The 22,902-nt window shown below is 31.8% G+C and overlaps 1 protein-coding gene across 1 annotated transcript; it reads left to right on the forward strand.

Annotated features, from left to right (window-relative positions):
* The first annotated feature begins 15,754 nt into the window (after positions 1–15,754).
* LOC132615988 (AP2-like ethylene-responsive transcription factor AIL1) lies at positions 15,755–21,732 on the forward strand. Its single transcript, XM_060330589.1, has 9 exons — positions 15,755–16,175; positions 16,790–17,363; positions 17,930–18,012; positions 18,185–18,193; positions 18,693–18,781; positions 18,903–18,976; positions 19,087–19,137; positions 19,874–19,950; positions 20,485–21,732. The coding sequence occupies exons 1-9, from the start codon at positions 15,953–15,955 to the stop codon at positions 21,354–21,356; spliced, it is 2,052 nt and encodes a 683-aa protein (XP_060186572.1). The 5' UTR covers positions 15,755–15,952; the 3' UTR covers positions 21,357–21,732.
* The last annotated feature ends 1,170 nt before the right edge of the window (positions 21,733–22,902 follow it).

Below are 22,902 nucleotides of genomic sequence, written 5' to 3' on the forward strand. Positions count from 1 at the left end.
AGAGCCTAGAGCCCAACTGGGTAACTTTGCATGGCAAATAATCCAAAATAATTGTAACATCATAAAACATTATACATACGTCCTAATATGAGTTTAAATGCAGAAATATGATCAGTTATGCTTCATATGTATAGCCGATCCTTGTTTCGGGATTTAAGTGTTATTGTAGTGTATCACATAAAACATTATGGAGCTGAAGCTAAAGTATATGTCTAAGTTTCTTTTTTGTTGTTTTACCCCCCTTTTACTGCAGTTCTAACTTCATTCTCTATTGTTAGATTTTGGTTGCATTTATTAATTTGTTGCTTGTTGAGTACAAGGATTGGGTGAAAATATATAGGAAGAAGGGTCAAACGTAACTGTCGAGGTCAAAAGAGATATAGGGTTTGAATCCCGAACAATATTGTTAATTTGATTTTCTTGAAGTTGTAATTAGTAATAGTAGAACAGTCAGTAATATTATAATTCTATTAGTTCTAGGGTTTTGATAACATACTAATTAATTTGAGAGTATCAGAAACCAAGAAAGAGTGAAAAGAGAAAGAAACAAATGAGTATTCCCAGGCATTTGTTAGCTTACGAGATGATTTTTCTTTTTTAAAAAGTACCATAGATATATACAGACAGCCACAGATACGCATGCATGGTGACACTAGACTGGCTTTATACTACTTTTCTTTTTACGTAATTTTGTTTTGAGTTAATGTTTATTTCATGGAAGCGTAAATAATTTTTACATTATCAGATTAATAAAATATTTTCTATGTACAGCACACCTAATATGATAATATGAAAAAAATGCCTGAATAATTTGTTATAATCGATTAAATTGAATTGATATATATATATATATATATATATATATATATATATATATATATATTATAAACTTTTTATACACTTTTAATGTACATAACTTCAAATCTCTTGGTGTTCATATTATCTGCTTTTTGTTTTGTTTTCTTTTGATTTCGTAAGGCATTTTGCCCATTGGAAGTGCAAATATGAGCTCAAATCCCACCCTTTCTAGCTTCCCTTCCATGCAAAACCCCTAGTTTTCACATAAATAAAGAGTTTAAGTTATATATTATTAGTATAAGGAATTTTTACATGATCATGTTATTTTTACTGGTGTAGTAAGTTTTTTATTTTATTTTCAAGATTACAGATTTTATTTTCAGGAGGCTTATCTATAGAAATCTTTTGGATGATCGATGATATAATTTTTTAACACTAACAATGTATATCTCAGCATGTAAAAGGAAATTCCAGTGCTCGAAGCATTTCACGTTCATGTAGAGTCAGAAAAAGTCCGCAAATCGTAAGGGAATGTGTTGCAGGAATCTTACATATCTAACGTAAGTATCAGTGTTGATTTCATGGCTTGCACCCGTAATCTACAAGTCTGACTAATACATTATTATCAATGATGACTTGATTCATGCTTCTTTCTGAATCCGGCTTCCGGCGGACATAATTACATAATTTCCGCAAATCAAAGATAAAGCTCTAGTTCTAGATTTATGAAAGCAATTCAAGTAATAGGTACATGATATACTACAAATTAATTAAAGTACTATCATTTTTGCTCTTGTAGGCATTATATCAGTAAAAGATAAATATCTGAACGCTGCTTTATCTTAAATCCCCACTTCATTGGGTATACCTGTAGGAAAGAATGGCATAAATGAAGCAAACTTTATTTTATTTCTTTTCCTTCTTTCCAAAAGTTTAATCTTTTCGATTCCAAAACTCTTTCGAATCGAAGATGAGGACAGACAAAGATCCTCAAAGTTAAATATTGATTTAACTTTTTGGGAAGCAGAAAAGAGCTTTTGGGAGGAGTTCAACTTTATAAATTTTAACCCTATCAAAATATCTAAAAGATAATTAGAGGTGAATTATTCATAATATGATAATAAGTGAGACTAGTAAAATGAAAATGAAACACATAACCAGCAACTACAACATGTTAATATATTATATATAGTACTAGTATATACTACAATAAGAGCAGCCTCCGCCTGAAACAAGTTACTATCAGCTATATGAATCCTCAATGCTTATATTTGTTATAAAACGTTAAAAAGTTTATGTTACATACACTGTCCGTGCATGTAAACACCAGTAGATAATATATACTGATGGTAAAAAATATTTGTACTACAACAATAACATATCTGGTGCATGTAGTCCAATAAGTGAAGTTTGGAAAGGGTAAGACGTAGAAGGTACACAAACCTTAAGCTTACCTTTGTGGGATAGATAGACTAAAGAAAAGAAAAAAATTTGAAGCATGATATTAAGAAAAACACGACAAAATATCAAGAGGTAAAAATATTTATATTATGAAGGTACATAAGTTAAATATGTTTTGGGAAAGGGATTGCTTTTGATTCATGGTTGAATAGCCTAAAAGACCGTGCAAATTGGATAGTTGCAGAAAAAATATAGATACCGAGAAGGCACGGGTGATGCTTCTGCTAGGAATGCTCCGCCTATTTCTCCAATGTATAGTAATATAGTTTGCAAAATCCCACTTCCCATTTCCCACTGCTTTATTTGTTTTGTTTTGTTTCCTTCTTCTATTTTTCTACTCCTACCTACTGTCTCTTTTTCCTATTTTTTTTCTGTACATGCATACATATATATATATGTGTGTGTGCATTGCATGAATATTAGTGTATACTTATAATTGGTCTTAATTCCCACCTTAGTTCTTGTGCTTACAACACATGATCTTTTCTGCTAATCATCCATTTGTATGCATTCATCGTTGTTTATATTCTATGATAAAATTTTGTATGCATACAATCGGTCTTTTACACATAAATTTCTCCCCTGCATGTATTCATTTAGATTTTAGAGGTCGATGGTCCACGAACTAGTAAAGGGGAACGATTATATACAATACATGGGGATATAGTAATACTTTCGATCTGTCAATTATTAGTAAATTCTTAATTTAGTTCTTATGATACATATTTATCCTTAAATTAATAGAAATGTGTATTTGTAATCACTATACGTCAAAAATATGTTATATTTGAACTATTTTTAGAAATTATATTATTGTTAAATATGGAGTAACAATACATAAAAATGTATTGTTATGACGCATTATTTAGCTTTTATTGTTAAACAAATTATAAATTAAAGAACAAATGAATAAATGAAAATGATTTTGAATTGGATAAGTTGAGTTATGAAGCATTATTTAGCTTAAGCTGACCCACTCATCTTGACCCTAGGAAAAAATGGGTGGGTTATAACCCAACTTATTATTTCTTTGACCCGTTCTAATCGTAGATATATATAGCACTAGGTTGCCGATTTTAGACATGCTATTTAAACTTTAACCAATTTAAAAAATATTTAAAGTTTAGCCAGATTAGCAACTTTAGACATCTGTTGTTCCTCCTCCTCCTTCTTCATACCTTCGAGTCTGAAGTTTTGAATTTTGAATTGCCAGAGCCTAATGTTACATCCCATGGCCTAAAATTTGAACTACCAAAATCGAGACTTAAGACCTTCGAGACTGAAGCAGAGATTAACTTTTGCTCGAAAATCTGGAGTTTGAACTGCATTCAAACTTGTCTATAGTTGTTTCTTGTCGTATAAGACTCTAAGAGTCAGAAGTTTGAACTGCCAAAACTAAATTTTGAGACCTTCAATTCTGAAAAAGAGATTAACTTCCGCCAATTTTAAGACCTTAAAGTCTGAAAAAGAGCTAAATTTCCGCCTATAGATATGATATTTGAACTGCATTCAAACTTGTTTGAAGTTTGCCTATTGTGTAGTATCACACACCTGAAGGTATGAAGGTTGATTGTGAGGCAAAATTTTAAAAACTTCGATTATTCTTTAAATAACGATCCTAAAAATGTCTATTTGTGCACTTTGGCTGTTATAATCAGCCTTAATGTAGTCGCCCATTTGATATCTCATAATTTACAAGTAATAATTAGTGATAATAACGTGCCTGGCCGCGGGTCCTACATCAGCTGAATGTCCGTGCAGGACATGCTGGTATTATTTTTATTTTTATCCGTTATTATTATCTGAATATGCTGCATTTGCATGGCAGTATATTGAATGGTCATATGAAGAGGGGGCCATTTTTCTGATCTAAAGGTTTTACCGTATACACCAAACAAGTTGGCTTAATGTTTTCACACGGGTCATTGACAGTATATATACAGAAGATGATTATATCATCTGCTGCAAGGCTGGAGAATTTAAGTGGAGCCTGGAGAATGAAGAGAAAAAGACTGATCATCACGTACATAGCTGAGAATTAATTGACTGTACACACCTTAAGTCATTTATTGAAACAACTAGTACCTGTTTATATTCTCCTCAATATGGTCATGGGGTTTGATATGGCCTATCTGAACACTCAGTATTTAGCCATGTATGCATCTGCAACACCCTTCAATTACTGACTCATTTACCTTGTTTTCCCAACATAAGTACCAATCCTGCCATTCTTTTTCCTTTTTGTTTTGGTGTTAGGATTAACTTGTGAGTCACATCGACTATTCTATCAGGTAACTGTTATTTTCCACCAATACTAGCCTATAATTAGGGTTGTCAAATAGACGGATTGGATTGGATTGGATTGGGTCAAAATGCAAAATAGGTTGAGTTAATAAACGACTCACCCAAAAGTTAGTTAAAATGGACTGAGCTAATATTGGTTGAGTCATTAACTCGTTCAAACTTCAAACTTGAGAGATTGGGCGGCTCATGTTTTCAGAGGCTAATTTTGCCGCCACTACCTATAATCAATGGTTTCATTTTATAGTTATTTATAGCAGTTAATTCTCCTTTTACCATGACTTTCTTGCTTTGTTATTCCTTGCTTTCATATTGTTTTCGATACGTTTGATCATATCTAACCTTTTGTCTTGTCTTGTCTTTCTTTCTCTCCTCTCTTGAGCCGAGGGTCTTTCGGAAACAGCCGCCCTACCTTTCAAGGTGGGGGTTAGGTCTGCGTACACTCTACCCTCCCCAGACCCACATAGTGGATTATACTGGGCTTGTTGTTGTTGTTGTTGTTCCTATAATCAATGGTGGAACAACGAATTTGAGTTAATGAGTTAAAAGAAATGGCAAAATTAGATATGGAAATTGGCGAGATTCTTCATCTAAGAGAAAGCAAATGAGTTCCTTTTAAATTTCCATCAGCATTTTATGTCACCATATCATATTATCATATATGATATTTCACACAATGATAATGAACCTATGTTGTGATAATGAACCTATGTTGAGGGAATTCAATAGGTTATATCTCTAAAATGTTATTTTCTGACGAAAGAAAGTCAATTGAATCTCATCCTTCCCCAGAGGTAGCTACACCCCCGTACCCAAAGGTGGATTTAGCTTTGTGGTACCGAGTACGTTTAAACTCAGTAATTTCGATACGAAATATTAATATATATATAGAAATTTATTAAAATTACAATAAATAGTTTCATAATTTTAAAAATATAATATATTCAATACTAAAAATCTTAAAAGTTGAAGTGTTGAACCCACAAAATTTTAATCTTGAATTTGCCTATGCCTATTGTGTACATGGATGATTCGTACTAGTACCACTAGACTAAACATTTCTAAGCATTATAATTAATTAATCGCACAAAAGAGTTTCATTTTGTGATTTTTTTCTTTCAATTATTCTGACTTTTTATCCCTTTTGTTATTTTGCAAATGCACATGCTGATAGCACGTAAGTCGTAAGAAGAATGGCGTTGGGGTACTAGACTAAGCATTTCTAAGAATTATACTTAATTAATCGCACGAAAGAGTTTCATTTTTGTGATTTTTTCCTTTCAATTATTCTGACTTTTTATCCCTTTTGTTATTGCAAATGCACATGCTGATCGCATATAAGTCGTAAGAAGAATGGCATTGAAAGAAATCTCATATGAGCGTGGCAATTTCTCTTTAATTATTTAATGCTCGAACATGTCGCAATTAGGTACACGTGGATTAATTTAGGAAGCAATAAAGAAATACAAAAGAGAAAGAAAAAGAAAAAACTTTGGATACACTCAGTCAGAGATGTTTGAATAATAGAATCCAGTTTCAATATATTCTGCAGTGACAGTAAATATATTTATTAGTGACATTTGTACGTGTACACACCCCTTAAATAAATAATTTACAAAGCCCAATAGACTAGCGTTCATTAATTTAATTTAATTAACCGACATTTAAAAGAGAGTGGAAACGGGAGAAAAATTAACTCTTCATTGAGTCGTTGTAAAGACTGGTAACTTATTATAAGTTTCATATGACCACTTATAATTAAGTTGAATGACAGAAAAATAAGGCAACAAACATATTTATGTTTTATTTACCAATCTTTTCTATTTTGTTTTATCAGTTTCTTAGGAAAATGATCATAATAATTAAAAAATATTTATAAATGAAAAATAAAACTGATGTTCCCCACACGAGACATTATATTTGCCTTTGGACATGAGGAAATGCCATACTATATTCAAGAAAATTACTAAGGAAATGGTTGAGTATATTTTTTTTAAATAAAAGAAAATAATCTTACAAAGGTTTTCTGCATATTATTTTAAAATCTCTTACACGTAATATATTTTTTTTAAAGAACTACTGTATAAAAGTAATTGACCCAAAATCACTGATGAAAACTCACAATTCAAAACAAAACTAGGTTTAGTCATTGGTATAGGTCAAAAGTCATAATTTACTCCTCTATCCCCTATTTACACATGGAGGCAAAGGCAAAGGCAAAGTTTGAGGCATGATTATGATGATGTTACCGAGATGCATTTATTTAGTTTAATTTTGATTATTTATAGTGGGGATACATACAAGAGACAGGCTTTTAATAATCAATCAAATACAAACAGAAGAATTGAAGTGTTTAAATAAACAAGAAATTAAAGAACCTATTTAGGGTTGGCAATGCCATGTGTTTTTTACCGTCTTTTGATTCCCTTTCTTGACGGTCAAACTTTGCTGTTGAGTTTTTACATCCTTCGAGATGATAATCACCTCACCCCTCCCCCATCAACCTCCATCCTATCCCTCAATTTGCTCCACCCTCTCATTTTTTTTTTTTTTTTTTGGGTTTTCACCGTATGTTTAGTATTCCCTCCGTCTTATATTACTTGGTCACATTACTAAAAATATATGTCCCAAATTATTTGTTCATTTATAAAATCAAGATAAAATTAATTACTAAATCTTTCCCATCTTACCCTTAGTATGAAGTTCTTGAAAATAGTCAATATTGATTAGAATGTATTTATTGGAGAGAGATAGGGGTAAGATAGTAAAATACATCTTTTATTTATGATTTTTTAAGGGACGTGCAAAAGGGAAAGTGGCCAAGTAATATGAGACGGAGAGAGTATTCATCATAAGTTTGATTAAATTTGATTAGCATTGAAAAATATCATATTGACGGGTAAAATATTTTTCAATAAAGGTGACTCCATACACATCGGTTGAACCCGAAACCTCTGATTAAGGATGAAAGAGAACATATCGCTATATCACAATCCATTTTTTTCGTAACCCCGTTAATGCACTTATCACAATCCTTATTTGTACCCTTTAATTTCTGTCTTCTTTTACTTATTAAAACAGGTAATTTCTTTAAAAGGTGTCAGATTTAATTTTCATAAATTTTCTTCCCATCACAGATGACCTTAAACGCAAAAGAAAAAACAAGAAACTAAATAATAACCATGCTAACTTGATATTTTTCAAGATTTAGTGCATGCATTAGTCAATTTCTCCAGTATCTTGCAACAATAAGTAATTAGAGAGCAACTTGGTGAAGATGAGAAAAAAAAGTTACCAAGTTAAGAAGTCGATTCGGGATTTTAAATTGATGAATTTGATTTTAAAGATTTTATTATAAAATTTATTATACTTTTAAAATTATGAATTCAGTTCTAGATATTTGTTAGAATTATACTTAATTTTCACATATATATTTATATTCTGCATAAAAATTATTCGTTTCGGATGAACCCGTGCGGAAGGATTGCATCGACTTGTGAAGAAGTTAATGAAAATCCAATTATCAATTTTTAAATTAAGGGAAGAAAGAAAGTCCACAATCCATTTTTTTCGTAACCCCGTTAATGCACTTATCACAATCCTTATTTGTACCCTTTAATTTCTGTCTTCTTTTACTTATTAAAACAGGTAATTTCTTTAAAAGGTGTCAGATTTAATTTTCATAAATTTTCTTCCCATCACAGATGACCTTAAACGCAAAAGAAAAAACAAGAAACTAAATAATAACCATGCTAACTTGATATTTTTCAAGATTTAGTGCATGCATTAGTCAATTTCTCCAGTATCTTGCAACAATAAGTAATTAGAGAGCAACTTGGTGAAGATGAGAAAAAAAAGTTACCAAGTTAAGAAGTCGATTCGGGATTTTAAATTGATGAATTTGATTTTAAAGATTTTATTATAAAATTTATTATACTTTTAAAATTATGAATTCAGTTCTAGATATTTGTTAGAATTATACTTAATTTTCACATATATATTTATATTCTGCATAAAAATTATTCGTTTCGGATGAACCCGTGCGGAAGGATTGCATCGACTTGTGAAGAAGTTAATGAAAATCCAATTATCAATTTTTAAATTAAGGGAAGAAAGAAAGTCCCCCCCCCCCCCCCCCCCCCCCAGCTTATTCGAGCCAAATGGGTGAATAGTTTGGGGTACTAAATTCGAATTTAAATTGAAAAATTTCTTATCGGAAGCAAAACATTTCTAACAAAACTGACTCCATACCCATGACTCAAATTTGAAATGGACGGATAGTCACATTCATTGAACCAGCTATGTGTCTACATCCATATATATCTAGTAGGTGTGCATCAAGAATTAACTAATTATGCAATCATGACCTAGTTCAGCTAATTTACTAATGAATGGATTTCACAATTGAAACCATTATAATTCTCATGCACAGTAAAAGTGTTTCTCGCCTAGACATCTATAATCACCTGTTTGGAGGAATTGATCAAATGGGATATCTTAAATTAAAATCTAATAGAGAAGACTAGCTACCACCTCTAGTTTGACAATTTTGTGAGTAAACTTACCTAGGTATAGTAAGGTTTCAATTTGAAGATTAGTTTATTGAGAAAGGAACACTTTTTCTTGTATAATTTTCAAAATTCAATTTTAAAGACAGCATTAATGTATATTTACCTCGTATTCGAGGAGACTATATTTAGCTATTGTCAGCTGGCCTGATACAAATATTATATTTATGCCCATCATACAAAGGACAAAGAACGAAACTGAGATTCTAAGACAAGTGAAAAAAATGATGTACTTTTTTTCTATTTGCCTCTGCAAAAAATAATGAAAAAAAAAATTGAGAAGAGGATATTTAGAAAATAGGAGTAGTTTTTTTTAAAAAAAAAACTTTCGACTGCAACAATAGTTAATTCAGTCAAATCTGTTGTTCATGAACAGAGAGAATTAAATAAGAAATTATTAGATACACATAAAGGAAGAGTGAGAAAGTGAAAATTCCTTAGGAATTAATCAAGATTTTCTTCCAAATTGTCCCTAAATGTTAAGAATTAAATTAGCCCAACAACCGTAAGACAAGGGTTAATGTCCTCGTTTGGGGACACACCCTCTCTCCTTAAATAGTGTATTTTGTTTATTTTTAATTAATTAATCCCTCTATTTACAACAACAACAGCGTACCTAGTGAAATTCCACAATGTGAAATCTGGGTAGGGTAACGTGTACACAGACCTTACCCGTACAATGTAGAGAGGCTGTTTCCAAAAATAATCCCTCTCTTTATTCTTTTTAATTAATTAAGTGCCTTTTTATTTTCTTTAGTTTTGCAGCATTGTTGCTAATTGCTATCCTTCCATTTTAAGGACATTGACCACCAAGACCTAAGCATGAATTGAACAAAATATTTATTTTTGTTCTTAATTTTGTAATCTTTTACAAACGATGACGATATTAAAAAGATGTTGTGTGTGAATACCCAAAAAATGATTTTACTAAGTGTTTACTTCACACTATTTATTAAACCTTTCACTATTCACATTATCCTTAATTAACTTCACGGTTGACCAAATTTAAGGCATACTCCATGCATTTCAATATAAATAAATTTCTAGCACTTTTTTAATGGTCCAAAATGAATGAATTTCTTTAAAAGATGTATTAATAATTTTTTTCAAAATTACTCTTCTCGTTAATCGGTCTTCCAAATATCTCAATATTGGCTCTCTTATTTTAAGAAAATTTTGGAAAGAAGCAAATGGGTAATGCTGACAAATTATCATTTAATTAATGTCCTTAATTAACTTTCTTAAGGGTAGACAACACCCCATAAATTCATTTATTTTGAAATGGAGAAAGTACTATACTAACTAATATTTATGGTTAACTCATTACACACCCAAAGATTACTATAAGATAAGTTGTGTTAGATACGTACTGCGCATAGACGAATTCAGAATTTAAATTTTATGATAATTTTTTAATTTTAAGACAGTTACTTCAAGTGCTAATTATTAGATTCTACATTTTAAATTATGTAGATATTTAGTGATTTTTTTTTCTTTCAAAATCCATAACTTCAAGCCTACATCCGCCCTGGTACTGCCACGTGTCAAAGACTGTGTTCTCTGTGAAATGATCTGCACAAATTAAAAAAGGTGAACTTAGATGTGTCAGTCTCATGCAAATGAATTATTTTTGTTAAAAAAAGGGGAAAAAAAAGTCGCCCGTTTCTAGCGGGGGAGCAGTTTATGATTATGACAAGCTGAGGATAATAAAAGCATAGAATAATGAATATTTTGGTATGACAAAAGAATGTGAGAAAGTTATGGGTTTTCTAAAGGCAAAAAAAGGAAAAATTAAATCAAAAGTAGTGGGTTGGTTAGGTTAAGGGGTGTGGCAGTGGACAGATATATATAAGAGAGGAAGATGAAGAGGAAGAGGATTTCTGACACTGAAATGACTTATGTCCAACTACAAAATTATATAGTGAATAAATAGATATATATATATATATATATATATATATATATAGGTGTGGAGAGAAAGGAAGGGGGCCCTGCAGCCATATGTATGAAGTTATCTTTGTTTGGGAATGTTTTATTGCTAATGTGAATTTGAATTTAATCGGGCCTTAATTAGGAGTGGACATAAATTATCAAAAATTGAATTCCAAACCGAATTGAGATTATTGTACTGAAGTTTGATTTAGCGTGTCGGATCAAACTTTGAAAGTTAGGTATTTGATATCTACTTTTACTCACCGAATTATCGAGATCGAACTTTGAAAGAATCTTATATCGGACATCCCCACCTAATGTATTGTTTACCATATATATGGGTAACACTAACCAGTGATTTGGATATCTTGATTGACCCGTGACGTCAAATTCATAATGTTATGGCTTGAGAGTGAAGATCTAATTTCCTTTATATGTGATTTTTCTAAAAGCTAACACGTCAAATGTTGGACAGATTGTAAACATATCTTGTCAAAATATCTTTTCCTTCAAATAGGTAATTGCCGAAATTTGATTTACTAAACTGAACTTTAAAGTTTGATATTTGATATCTACTTTTAATTACCGATTACCGAATCATCGAAACCAAACAGAAAGCTGAACGCCCACCACTAGCCCTAATGCAATTGTCACACGGAATGAGAAATTAACCACAATAAAAATAAAGGGCCAATGGAGAAGTGATCAGAACTAGTATGTTCTCCAAGAAAAGTCAAAATATAAACAAGTAAATATACGACGAATTTAAAAGAATTCAAATTATAATTTGTGTACATGCATAAAATAAAATATACATATTTATAAAATATAAGTTGCTATATGAAATGTCAATTGACACCTCTTGAATAAGAATAACTCCCTAAGATATCTGCGTGTGGGTTTTTTGTCATCACTCTTTGTCAGATATATCATTTTTCCTCTCTACAGGTGTTCTTGCACCATCACACCTTCTCTTTATTTTTATTTTTTTAAAATGTATTAACGATGTAAATTTATATTATTAGATTATTTTAAAAGAAATTACAGGTCATCATTTATATTAAATGATTATAAATTATCTTATTGAGGACATGATAAAAATTTAAAATTAAATTGTTTTTAAATATACATGATATGATTCTTTTGGGATAAACTATATAAGAGAAAATGTCTCATATAAAGTGAGACCGAGAGAGTAACAAAAATCTTAGCTACTCCCTTCATCTCATATTATTTGTCCACTTTTCTCTTTACATGCCCCTTAAGAAATCATACACTTGTATTTTTACTACCTTAGCTTTATCTCTCTCCAATAAATTGCAATCTAGTTAATATTAATTATTTTCAAGAACACTTAATATTAAGGGTAAGATGAGAAATATTTTTAGTAATGCGGACAAGTAATATGGGACGGAGGGAGTAATTATTACTCCTTCCGTCCCATATTACTTGGCCAATTTCCCTTTTACACGCCTCTTAAGAAATCATATATAAAAGATATATTTTACTACATTTTTTAACCCCTATTTCTCTTCAATAAATACATTCTAATCAATATTGACTATTTTCAAGAACGTTTAATACTAAGGGTAATATGAGAAATATTTAATTAATTATCTTAGTTTGTAAATAGACAAGTAATTAGGGACATATACTTTTAGTAATGTGGCCAAATAATATAAGACGGAGGGAGTAAGGATTCCCAAAACACAAATGTGGCAAAAATTTCTATTTTTATGTCAGGGTATAGCAAAATTCTTGACTAGTGAAGCATACTAATTAATTATTCAATATTCGTAGATAGATCACATTAATTTATGGGGTTAACGTATTAATTCTGATCTTGGATTAAGTGAAACACAACTTGCAATCAATTTATCTTTTTCACTGGCCAGTAGTGTCCAACAATTAATGAACTTGTCAATCGTGACTGTACAATTTTCCACTCTACTCAACATTACCTTCAGACGACAATTTTTTTTTATTTGCCTTTTGAAGAAGGATTTAGGATATATATATATATATATATATATATATATATATATATATATAGACACACACATCTTAACATGTGACAAGTTACTGTTACTACTTTTATCAATTATCAATTTCTTAGAGAAATTTACTGGTAATAATCATCTTAAAATGACATGATTATTAAATATTTTTTTGTGCTGCCAGTACGAATTAGAAAGATAAGCAGGAAGGGACAGACAAACACAAATAATAGAGAAGGAAGAAAACTATTAATTACTAATAATAAACTATTTAAGAGATTTGGTATACAGAAACAAGGAATGACTTTCATAAAGTTCTTGCAGATGTGAGTTTAGCCAATTATATAGGCAAACACAAGTGTATAATAAGAGTACAACTTGGATACTCTTTGAACATTCAAAGAACATTAGTTTATTTTTGTTTCAAGATTACGAAACCACATGCCCCCAGAGGATATGCATGACTTCATGTGTTAGGCCAATAACTATAACTATATATAGAGAGAGAGAGTTATTTAAGTTACATTGACCATATAAGAGTTACTGGCCTGGATGGTCACTCAATTTGTGGTAATTGATCATTATAGTCACTCAATTTTGTTTTGTCTTCTAAAAATCACTCATGTTTGTCTAGTTAGCTTAAATGATCATTTTAGCCGAAAATACAATTTCTCAACCTATTTAATGACGTGACGTGTAAAAGGAAACAAATATTTAATAAATTAAAATAATATTTAAATTTCTTTAGGACTCAACTCACCCTAAATCCGACTCAATTCTTGATCTGACACGCTTAATTGGTTGATTATATAAGAGATGCTTTTAAACTTTAACGACATTTAACTAAAAGAGCCCGACGATGTAAAGATTATACTATATACTATCAATAAAATTTGATATGTTATATAAAAGAATTCTTTTTTAAAATTACTGAATTAATGTTTATGTACAGAGAATTACCTGTAATTAGGGGAGAATCCACAATGGTGAGGATTTGGCAGAACTCAGTAACTTTGACTTAAATCTTGTATTTATGTAGAAAAAAAAAATTAATATGCTATGCAAATAATTTTATCAAGAACACAATAAGTAAATATAAGTTATAATCCGGAATCAAAAACTAAAAAGTCTGACTCAGTTACAGCTACCTGTTATTACCTTTTAAATAATCTGATAATGTAAATGTCTTTTGCGCTATCAGTATATAGAAATCCTATTTTATATTTAAACAAATGGAGTAGAAGATATGCAAGAATGAAAAAGATAGGGTCAAGTGTCTCCTCAACATACTATATACCACTTTGCCCTATCTTTAGATTACACAAGAAAAGGATTAGATATTACAACTAAAATATTAGGATCTTGCCAAAATAAACTATTAGTACGTACAGCAGACCATATAAATTCAGACGATTTTTTAATTTAGTCCTCGTGTATACACTTTTGGTTATTGTTCTTTATTTTTCGATTGATATGTATAGAATTTCGCAGCAGCATATTAAATCAAAGTTCAAGAATTTAACTTTTATACACCCTATGACATACTACTAAAAGAAAGGAATTATCAATGAACTAATTCTATAACTAAACAATAAAAATTCGTCATTAATTCTATTTAGCCACATATTATCTAAAAAAATTGTTAGCTTCAAGCAATTTAGCGTTCGATTTGCGATGAAGTTCTTAGCTAATTCCATTTTTTCAATAGTTGCATAAAATTATATGAGGGATTCAAAAAATACTTACTCTTGTGCTAGAAGCCTAGTGAATAACTAACTGCTTTAGGCTATTAATATAACCTCTGTATAGTAGGTTGTACTTTTGTTATGCAATTGTGAAGTTGGAGGCATGGATGTTTAATCCACCTCTATTTAAAGCACTGGTTTTTTGTGATAATGAAATACCCAGAAGGCTACTGAAAAATTGATTTAAAAAACACTAAAATATCATAATTGAAAATTAAACTTGTAACTTAAAATAATTTTTGAACCTCTAGATCTTTACGACATACACTAGAATTACTCCACGTCAAGGGGATTCATCATCAACTTATATGTAAACCAATAGAACTTTACTTTTACCCTATTTTCACAAGTATATTTTTTGAGGGATTAAGAGACTCAATCGAACCCCCTTCCCTTCTTATCACGGCTTCGTCTAGTATATATATTCATATTTCGTGTCGAACATATTGAATTCAGTTTTGAACTCATTACATATTTGCTGTTTACGCTTTTATGGTGACAATATAATCGATGTTATGTTATCAGTATTTTTTTTTTTTAAAGAGTTACTCTATATGTTATCACATATCATCTTAATCCAATAGTGTAAAAATATTAATCACAATACACAGAAATTAAGCTCAAAAGAAATATTATTTGGAGGGTTAGTAGAATCAAATAGAAATATCCATCTTATAGCCACACTTGGTTCATTTACAATCCTACCCCTCATCAACCCTGTATTTGCTCTTCATTTTGAACCTATAGATGTTTTTGGGATCAGAGAAAACACTGCCCCTCATTTAGAGGGCACCCCATTTATGACCAACAAGAAATGGAGAGAGAGGGGGGGGGTACGGTGTGGGGGTGGGGGGAGGGGTACATTGGGGTAGCTAGAGGGGTGGGTGGGTGAAAAACTTGAGTTAGAGTTTCATATAAATCTTCACCTTATGCTTTGGGAGAAATGATTCCTCTTCATATTTTTTTGGACCCTTCCTGTTCTTCTTCTTTTTTCCTCCCCTCTTCAAAGAACTTAGTCTATAAGTCTTTTAATTTCTAGTAGAACTTCATGCATGTACTTTTAGAGTGGAAAAATTATTACTCCACAGTGTTTCAATACTTATATATTTAACTATAGGAATATTTATTTTTTAGCCAAGATATTTTCTTGATGGCGTCTTCAATGAACAACTGGCTTGGATTTTCACTTTCACCACATGAGGAAGTACTCACATCACAACAAAGTTCACATCAAGAAATATCTGGAGAATGTTTTGATCTTACTTCTCATCATGATGACTCCTCAGTAGTACTTCCTTCTCTTAATGTTGTTCCTCATGATACCCCTTTTGGTATTTTTGAAGCTTTCAACAGAAATCATCATCAATCACAAGGTGAGTTATTAATTATATTGTCTCCTTTTCTTTAATTTTTGGGCCATTTCTTGAACTAAGCTACTAAAAACCCTATGACGGTTGATCTAGTCTTGAACCTGCCGTGCCTCTTTGGCTGGTCAGACTCATACGACGCCGACATCAATGAGAAACTACTAAAAACACTATGACATATTACTTATCTTGGACTTAACTGTACTTTTTTGGGTTGGTTGGCTCATATGATGCCTATATCAATGATGAACTACTAAAAACCCTACTAACTCTTCAAAAGAAAAAGGAGGAGAATAGATCAAGAATATTAATGGTCATCATGTGTGTGTATCAAAAAATGGCTTTTGAATCAACACTTTTGCCATTGGAATTATTGGTTACGACTAATAGAGAGAAAAACCGCAGTATGGCGCACTAAGCTTCGCTATGGCGCACTAAGCTCTCGATACCTTTTGTTTCTACTTGTCTTCTATGACATAGATATATGACAAGTACAGAGATTCATTGGCTCTAAGTGTCAAGAACATCTCTTTAAGTTGAATAACTTGTGTTTCTTGTTGAATGATGGATATATGGTATTTTTTAAGTTCTTTTTTAACCCTGATATTTTTTGTATGCAGATTGGAACTCTCATGATACTAACTACAAGACCACATCTGAGATGTCTATGCTAATGGGTGGTTCATACAATAGTCAACATATTGAAAATAATCAAGAGCCACCAAAGCTAGAGAACTTTCTTGGTATTGGTGAACAAAAGCTTCAACAAGTCTGCAATAACAATAAAAATAACAACAACGGAGACTATGGTATTTATTGTAGCACCACTAGCAATATTAGTGAAAATAACACTAATAATATTATAGGGCTTTCAATGATCAAGAATTGGTTGAGAAATAACCCTAACACCACTACCACCACCCCATCATCACAAGATGATAAGAAAGAAGGGGATGTTGTGGGGGTGGGAATGGTAGGTGGTGGAGGCAATAATGCACAATCCTTGTCACTTTCTATGAGTACTGGTGGCGGTGGTGGAGAGAATAGTTGTTCGTCTGAAAATAACAAACAAGAGATTGTGAATGGGAATAATAGTACTATTGAAGGACAAATAAGTGGTGCAATAGAAGCAGTGCCAAGGAAATCTATTGATACTTTTGGCCAAAGAACTTCTATCTACCGTGGTGTTACAAGGTTTTTCTCCTTTTTTCCCTTTTCCCCATTCTTTCTCCATTTCTTTTCTCTCTTTTTTCTTTTCTTGAATAGATATTTGTTTCATTCTCTTCAGGTCATTTACAGTGGCGTAGCTACATAGATTGAAAGGCTATCAGTTAAATATCCTTAATCAAAAAATTAGACACACTATACTGTATGTCTGTATATATAGAAAATAATACTGCACATATAAGTCAAAAGTTACTTTTTATAGATATAATTTAAATCTAGAACACCCTTAATAAAATCATAAAAGATGAGAAATCATAATTAGTTTCTAGATTAAAGTTGATGCTTCAAATTTCACTCGTTTTTGCAAGTCTATTTGCTAGTACATGATTTTTTTCTATTTCTCTTTATTGCTACCTCTAGCTTCTCTTTTTCTTTTATTTTAAAGAACTTTTTTTTTTTAAGAATCTCTTTCTTGTTTAACATATTTTATTTGAAGAACATTTTTTTCTTGATTTATTTAGTGAGTACATAGTCGACATTGAGTGAGAGTTAAGTTTTTTTTTTCTTTCTAATATAAATTATTTTGAGTGTAGGCATAGGTGGACGGGGAGATATGAGGCACATTTGTGGGATAATAGTTGTAGGAGAGAGGGACAAACTCGCAAAGGAAGGCAAGGTATATTTCATTGTCTCCCACTAGCTTCTTTAAATTTCAATTATTACTGTTATTTTTCATTTTACTTGATTATTACTGCTTCAAGATCACTAACTTGAATTTGTCTTTTTCATTTTTCTCTCATTCTATTGAATGCTGATGGATTCAACACTTGCAAATTAACTTCCCGCAGTTTATTTGGGTAAGTTATAGATTTCCTTCATGTATATATAACACTCATTTCAAAGTGTTTTTGTTTTTGTTTTCCGTCGGTATTCAATATCATTCTTGAATCTTGAACATGAAACCTTTGTTTAAGAAGGGAGTGAGCCTAGATACAAGCCTAGGGGGTACATTTCGACGTGTTAATATTTTCAAAGTGTTAAAATAATACAGCAAATCACTGTAATTAGTCCATAAGTTTAACTTTTACATACTGGCAATGTAAAAAATAATTATAGTATAAGGTTAGGCCACCTAAAAGTTATATATTTGTAACCGTCCATAAAAAGTTATTTTTGTAATTTAGAAAATAAGTTAAGGTACCTGCTACAATAAATTTACACATACTAATATTGTGAAAATTCTTTTATACGAATAGTGCATACAAAACTAAAGTCTCTGCCAATATATGCACTCAGGTAGTGTGGTTTTTAATTCTATCTTGGCTGATTTATTTTTCTTTTAAATATTTCTTATAGGAGGATATGATAAGGAAGAAAAAGCAGCTCGTGCTTATGATTTAGCTGCACTTAAGTACTGGGGTCCGACAACTACCACGAATTTCCCAGTAAGTACATGGAAAATTTCAATCATTTCGATTTCCTAGGAAATTTGTCTAGTTAGTGGGAGAACAAATATTAATTCCGCACATGAAATTTTATGCTTTTTTGTCTTATGAAAATTTTCAGATTAGCAATTATGAGAAAGAGCTTGAGGAGATGAAGCATATGACTCGACAGGAATATGTTGCATCTTTACGAAGGTACATTTTAGAGTTTTACGTTAAGCTGTTTTAAGAGGAAAAAATTGTTAAAACTTTTCAAGAAAATGTAAGAATCTAACACGTTATATTTTCTTTGGCCCTTAATATAGGAAGAGCAGTGGTTTCTCTCGTGGTGCATCTATTTACCGAGGTGTTACAAGGTAACATACAATTTCATGTCGACTATAAATGAATTAAAGTTAACTATTTGACTTGAGGTGATGGGTGGTTTCCTCGAACTCCTATTTGTCTATAATATCATTCAAGAAAATACTTCTTCTACTCGAGTTGCGTTTCCATATGGTAAGTATAACCATAGGTATGATATATATGTAACCTTTAGGGACCAAAAACATACTTAAAGACCAAATTTTCAGTCGTGAATATAGACTTCTTGCTGGTTATATTAATAGTTGGATCGATGATATGATAATGGCAAAAAAGATCCCATGGTGTACATGTACAACATGTTTTGAAGAAATTATCGTGTAACAATAAGACTAAGTTCAACTTGGTCTTTTTGTTTATTTTTGTGTGCATGATATTATTTGGCTGCTGCACAAAATCTCCAACCAAAGTTATTTTATGATAAAGTTTATATCAAATGGCATGAGCTTGTGCACAAGATAAAATTATCTGGAAATTACCTTTCAAAAATTGTCTATCCAAGACTTATAGTTCAGTACAAGCACATGCGGAGCTAAAGGTACCAGAAGGGGGTTTATTCGAACATATAAGCTCAATTATTTCTTATGTGTATATAGTAATGTTGAATCCTCTTGGCTTCATTGTATATTTACTTTTTTATATTTTATATCCTGTTAGTGAAAATTACAAGGTCAAAATCTCTCTCTCTCTCTCATATTTAGTTTTGAATTTTTTGGTGATATATAATAGGCACCATCAGCATGGAAGATGGCAAGCAAGAATTGGAAGAGTTGCTGGAAACAAGGATCTATATCTTGGCACTTTCAGTAAGTGCTCCCTTAATTCCCTTGAATTAAACCAATTTCCTGGAAATCATTTTATGATCGTTCCTAGAAGGTGGCAAATTAAATGGACCGGTAGAGCCAAATTTGGGCAGGTCAAAACAGATCAAATCAATAAACAGTCATGACCTCATTCAAAGTTTGTTCAGATCAATATGAGTTAAATAACGAGTTATGAACCAACCTGCTCCATATCTCCCTCTTTTCTTTTCTTTTCTTTTTTTCTTTCTTTTTTTTTGATTTTTGCAAGTTAGGAAAGTAAAAGCTAATACACTTTTCTTAAATTATTAGCTTATCATCCACCGAACTTACCTTAGTTTTCAATTTCCAACTTCATTTTGTATGTTTGGATTTGGACGGCATTTAGACCCGACAGGTTACACTATTTTGATCCAATAGTCAGTAAACGAGTTGGTGGTAACCCAACTACTTTAAACTTGGACAGGTTGCACGGATTACTAATTAGTCGGATTTTTTGGGCTCCTAATTGTTCCCATCTAATTTTGTTCCTTCTTTTAGGCACACAAGAAGAAGCTGCAGAGGCTTATGACATTGCAGCAATCAAATTCCGTGGACTCAATGCAGTAACTAACTTTGAGATCAACCGATACGACGTAAAAAGCATACTAGAGAGTAGCACGTTACCCATTGGAGGAGCAGCTAAACGTCTCAAAGACGCTGAGCAAGCTGAAATCGCTCTGGATTATCAAAGAACGAGCCAAGAAAATATCGGTACACATCTCATGAATGGTTCAATTGTTAGCTATGGGGCGAGCCACTGCTGGCCTAACATCGCTCTTCAACAAGCTCAACCGTTAAGCGCTATGCATAGTTACCCTTATAGCCAACAAAGGTTATGGTGCAAGGAAGAAGTACAAGATTCTTCTGATCATAATATGACTACTCAAAATTTTCAAGATTTTAGTCATCAATTTCAACATGGGAATATTGCTCACAATTTCTTGCAGCCTAGTTCAGCTTTGCACAATCTAATGGGCTTGGATAATTCTTCTTCAATGGAACACAATAATGTTACATACCATCAAGGAGTTGGATATGCAAGTAATAGTCATGGTGGTGGTGGATTTGTGTTGCCACAATTGAGTTCAATTATGGCTCATCAAGAAAGCAATCAACAAAGCCAAGCAAATGGATATGGAGAGAATGAAGTGAAGCAATTACAACTTGGTAATGAGAACTTATTTGGTTACTATCATTCCCAACAATCAACATCTAACGGCTCGGCCAAGGCTGGTCTGTATGATCATCAGGATCCCGCTTGCAATAATTGGATGTCAACAGCTGTTCCTGTGGCTCTCACGTCGAGGAATAGCACCATGGCTGTTTGCCATGGTGCTGCCCCCACTTTCACTGTGTGGAATGACACATAGACCTCTCATCACAAGGCCACATGGACTAGGGGGAATTCTAGCTAGCTAGCAAGGGAATGTATACATAACTAATCTCCAATCTTTCTTTTTTGTTCTCAATTTTTTTTCTTTTTGCTAAAAAATCAACTCAAGAAAACTAGAGGGTTCTTTTTTTTCTTTTTCTTTTTGGTTGCTTTAATGCAAATGCTAATTTTGTTAATAGGACCTGAAGGCTGAAGTTCATGAATAGTCTCTCCTTGGCTATAATTTTGGGAACTTCATTCTTACAGATCCTCGGAAAGTAAATGCTTTGTAATTTTGGATTAACATAGTACAATGCAGATAATGGGAATTTTCCAATTATTGTGTTAGTATATTTACTATGTACATAGTGTATACAGTCACATGCTTATTTCCAATTTCTAGGGCCGTAATTTTAAGGCTTAAATAAGTTCTTCTCTTTTTTCTAATACTGTAATTTAAGGACTAAGTAAGTTCTTCAATTTTTTCTAATACTGCAATTTAAGGTTCACTACAAGAAAAAATATATTTGGCAACAATTTTTTTTTGTTGTTGTCATAGATTAATTATTGTTGCAAAAAGTACTTTTGATAATAAAAAATAAATAAATTATTGCATAGACTTTTCCCAACGGCTGTTATTGCAACAATGCGCAACAACTTTTTTTGTTGTCGCCAAAAATACTTTTTGCAACAATAATCAATACTATGGCAACAAAATTAAATTATTTGGCAACAAAAAAGTTTATTTGCCAACAAGAAAACTACGTTGTTGCTAAATATTTAATTTTTTGTTGTCATTTCTGCACTTTCTTGTAGTGGTTAAATAAGTTCTTCACTTTTTCCTAATCTTGTGAACCATTGATCATTGTTGTAAACAGTTAATGTCAGTGAAAAATGAAAGAAATAAGAGAAAAGGGAAAAACTACAGTAAAATAGAATGAGAGACAAAACAAAATGGAGTGATCATGTAGGGACTTAGTAGTTCAGTTGGTTGAATACATGAATTTTCACCTTGTTAGTGAGGGTTCGAATCCCCACATTGTAATCCCCTCCCCTTCCCCTACCCCCATATAATAAAAACAATTTAAAAAAAAAAAGGAGTGATCATTTCCGGGCAATTCGCAGGAATGCCCTTTTTTTGGGGTGGTCTTTAATTTTTGCCTATTAAATTGGTGGTCTTTAATATTTGCCCTTCGCCTAATACCATGATGTTTGGCGTTCGAATCCCGGCTCAATCAAAAAAATAAAAATAAATTGCAAGTCAGAATTTGTTGCAAAACTTTACCTACAAGCTGAGTTTCAAACTTTACCTTACTCTGCCTGCAGGTAGAGTTCTGCAGGTAGAGTTTTATATGCCTGAAGGTAGAGTTTGCATTCAAAACTCTGCCTGCGAATCCCAACTTATGTCTTCCGATTTTTAATTTTTTTGATTGAGTAGGGGTTCGAATTCGGAATCAAGAGGCTTCTAGCGAAGGGAAAAATTTAAAGACCACCAATTTAAAGGGCAAAAACTAAAGACCAGTGCTTTTGAAGGGCAATCCGCA

This window comes from Lycium barbarum, chromosome 10 (genome assembly GCF_019175385.1).
Source record: "Lycium barbarum isolate Lr01 chromosome 10, ASM1917538v2, whole genome shotgun sequence".
In the NCBI taxonomy this organism is placed as follows: domain Eukaryota; kingdom Viridiplantae; phylum Streptophyta; class Magnoliopsida; order Solanales; family Solanaceae; genus Lycium; species Lycium barbarum.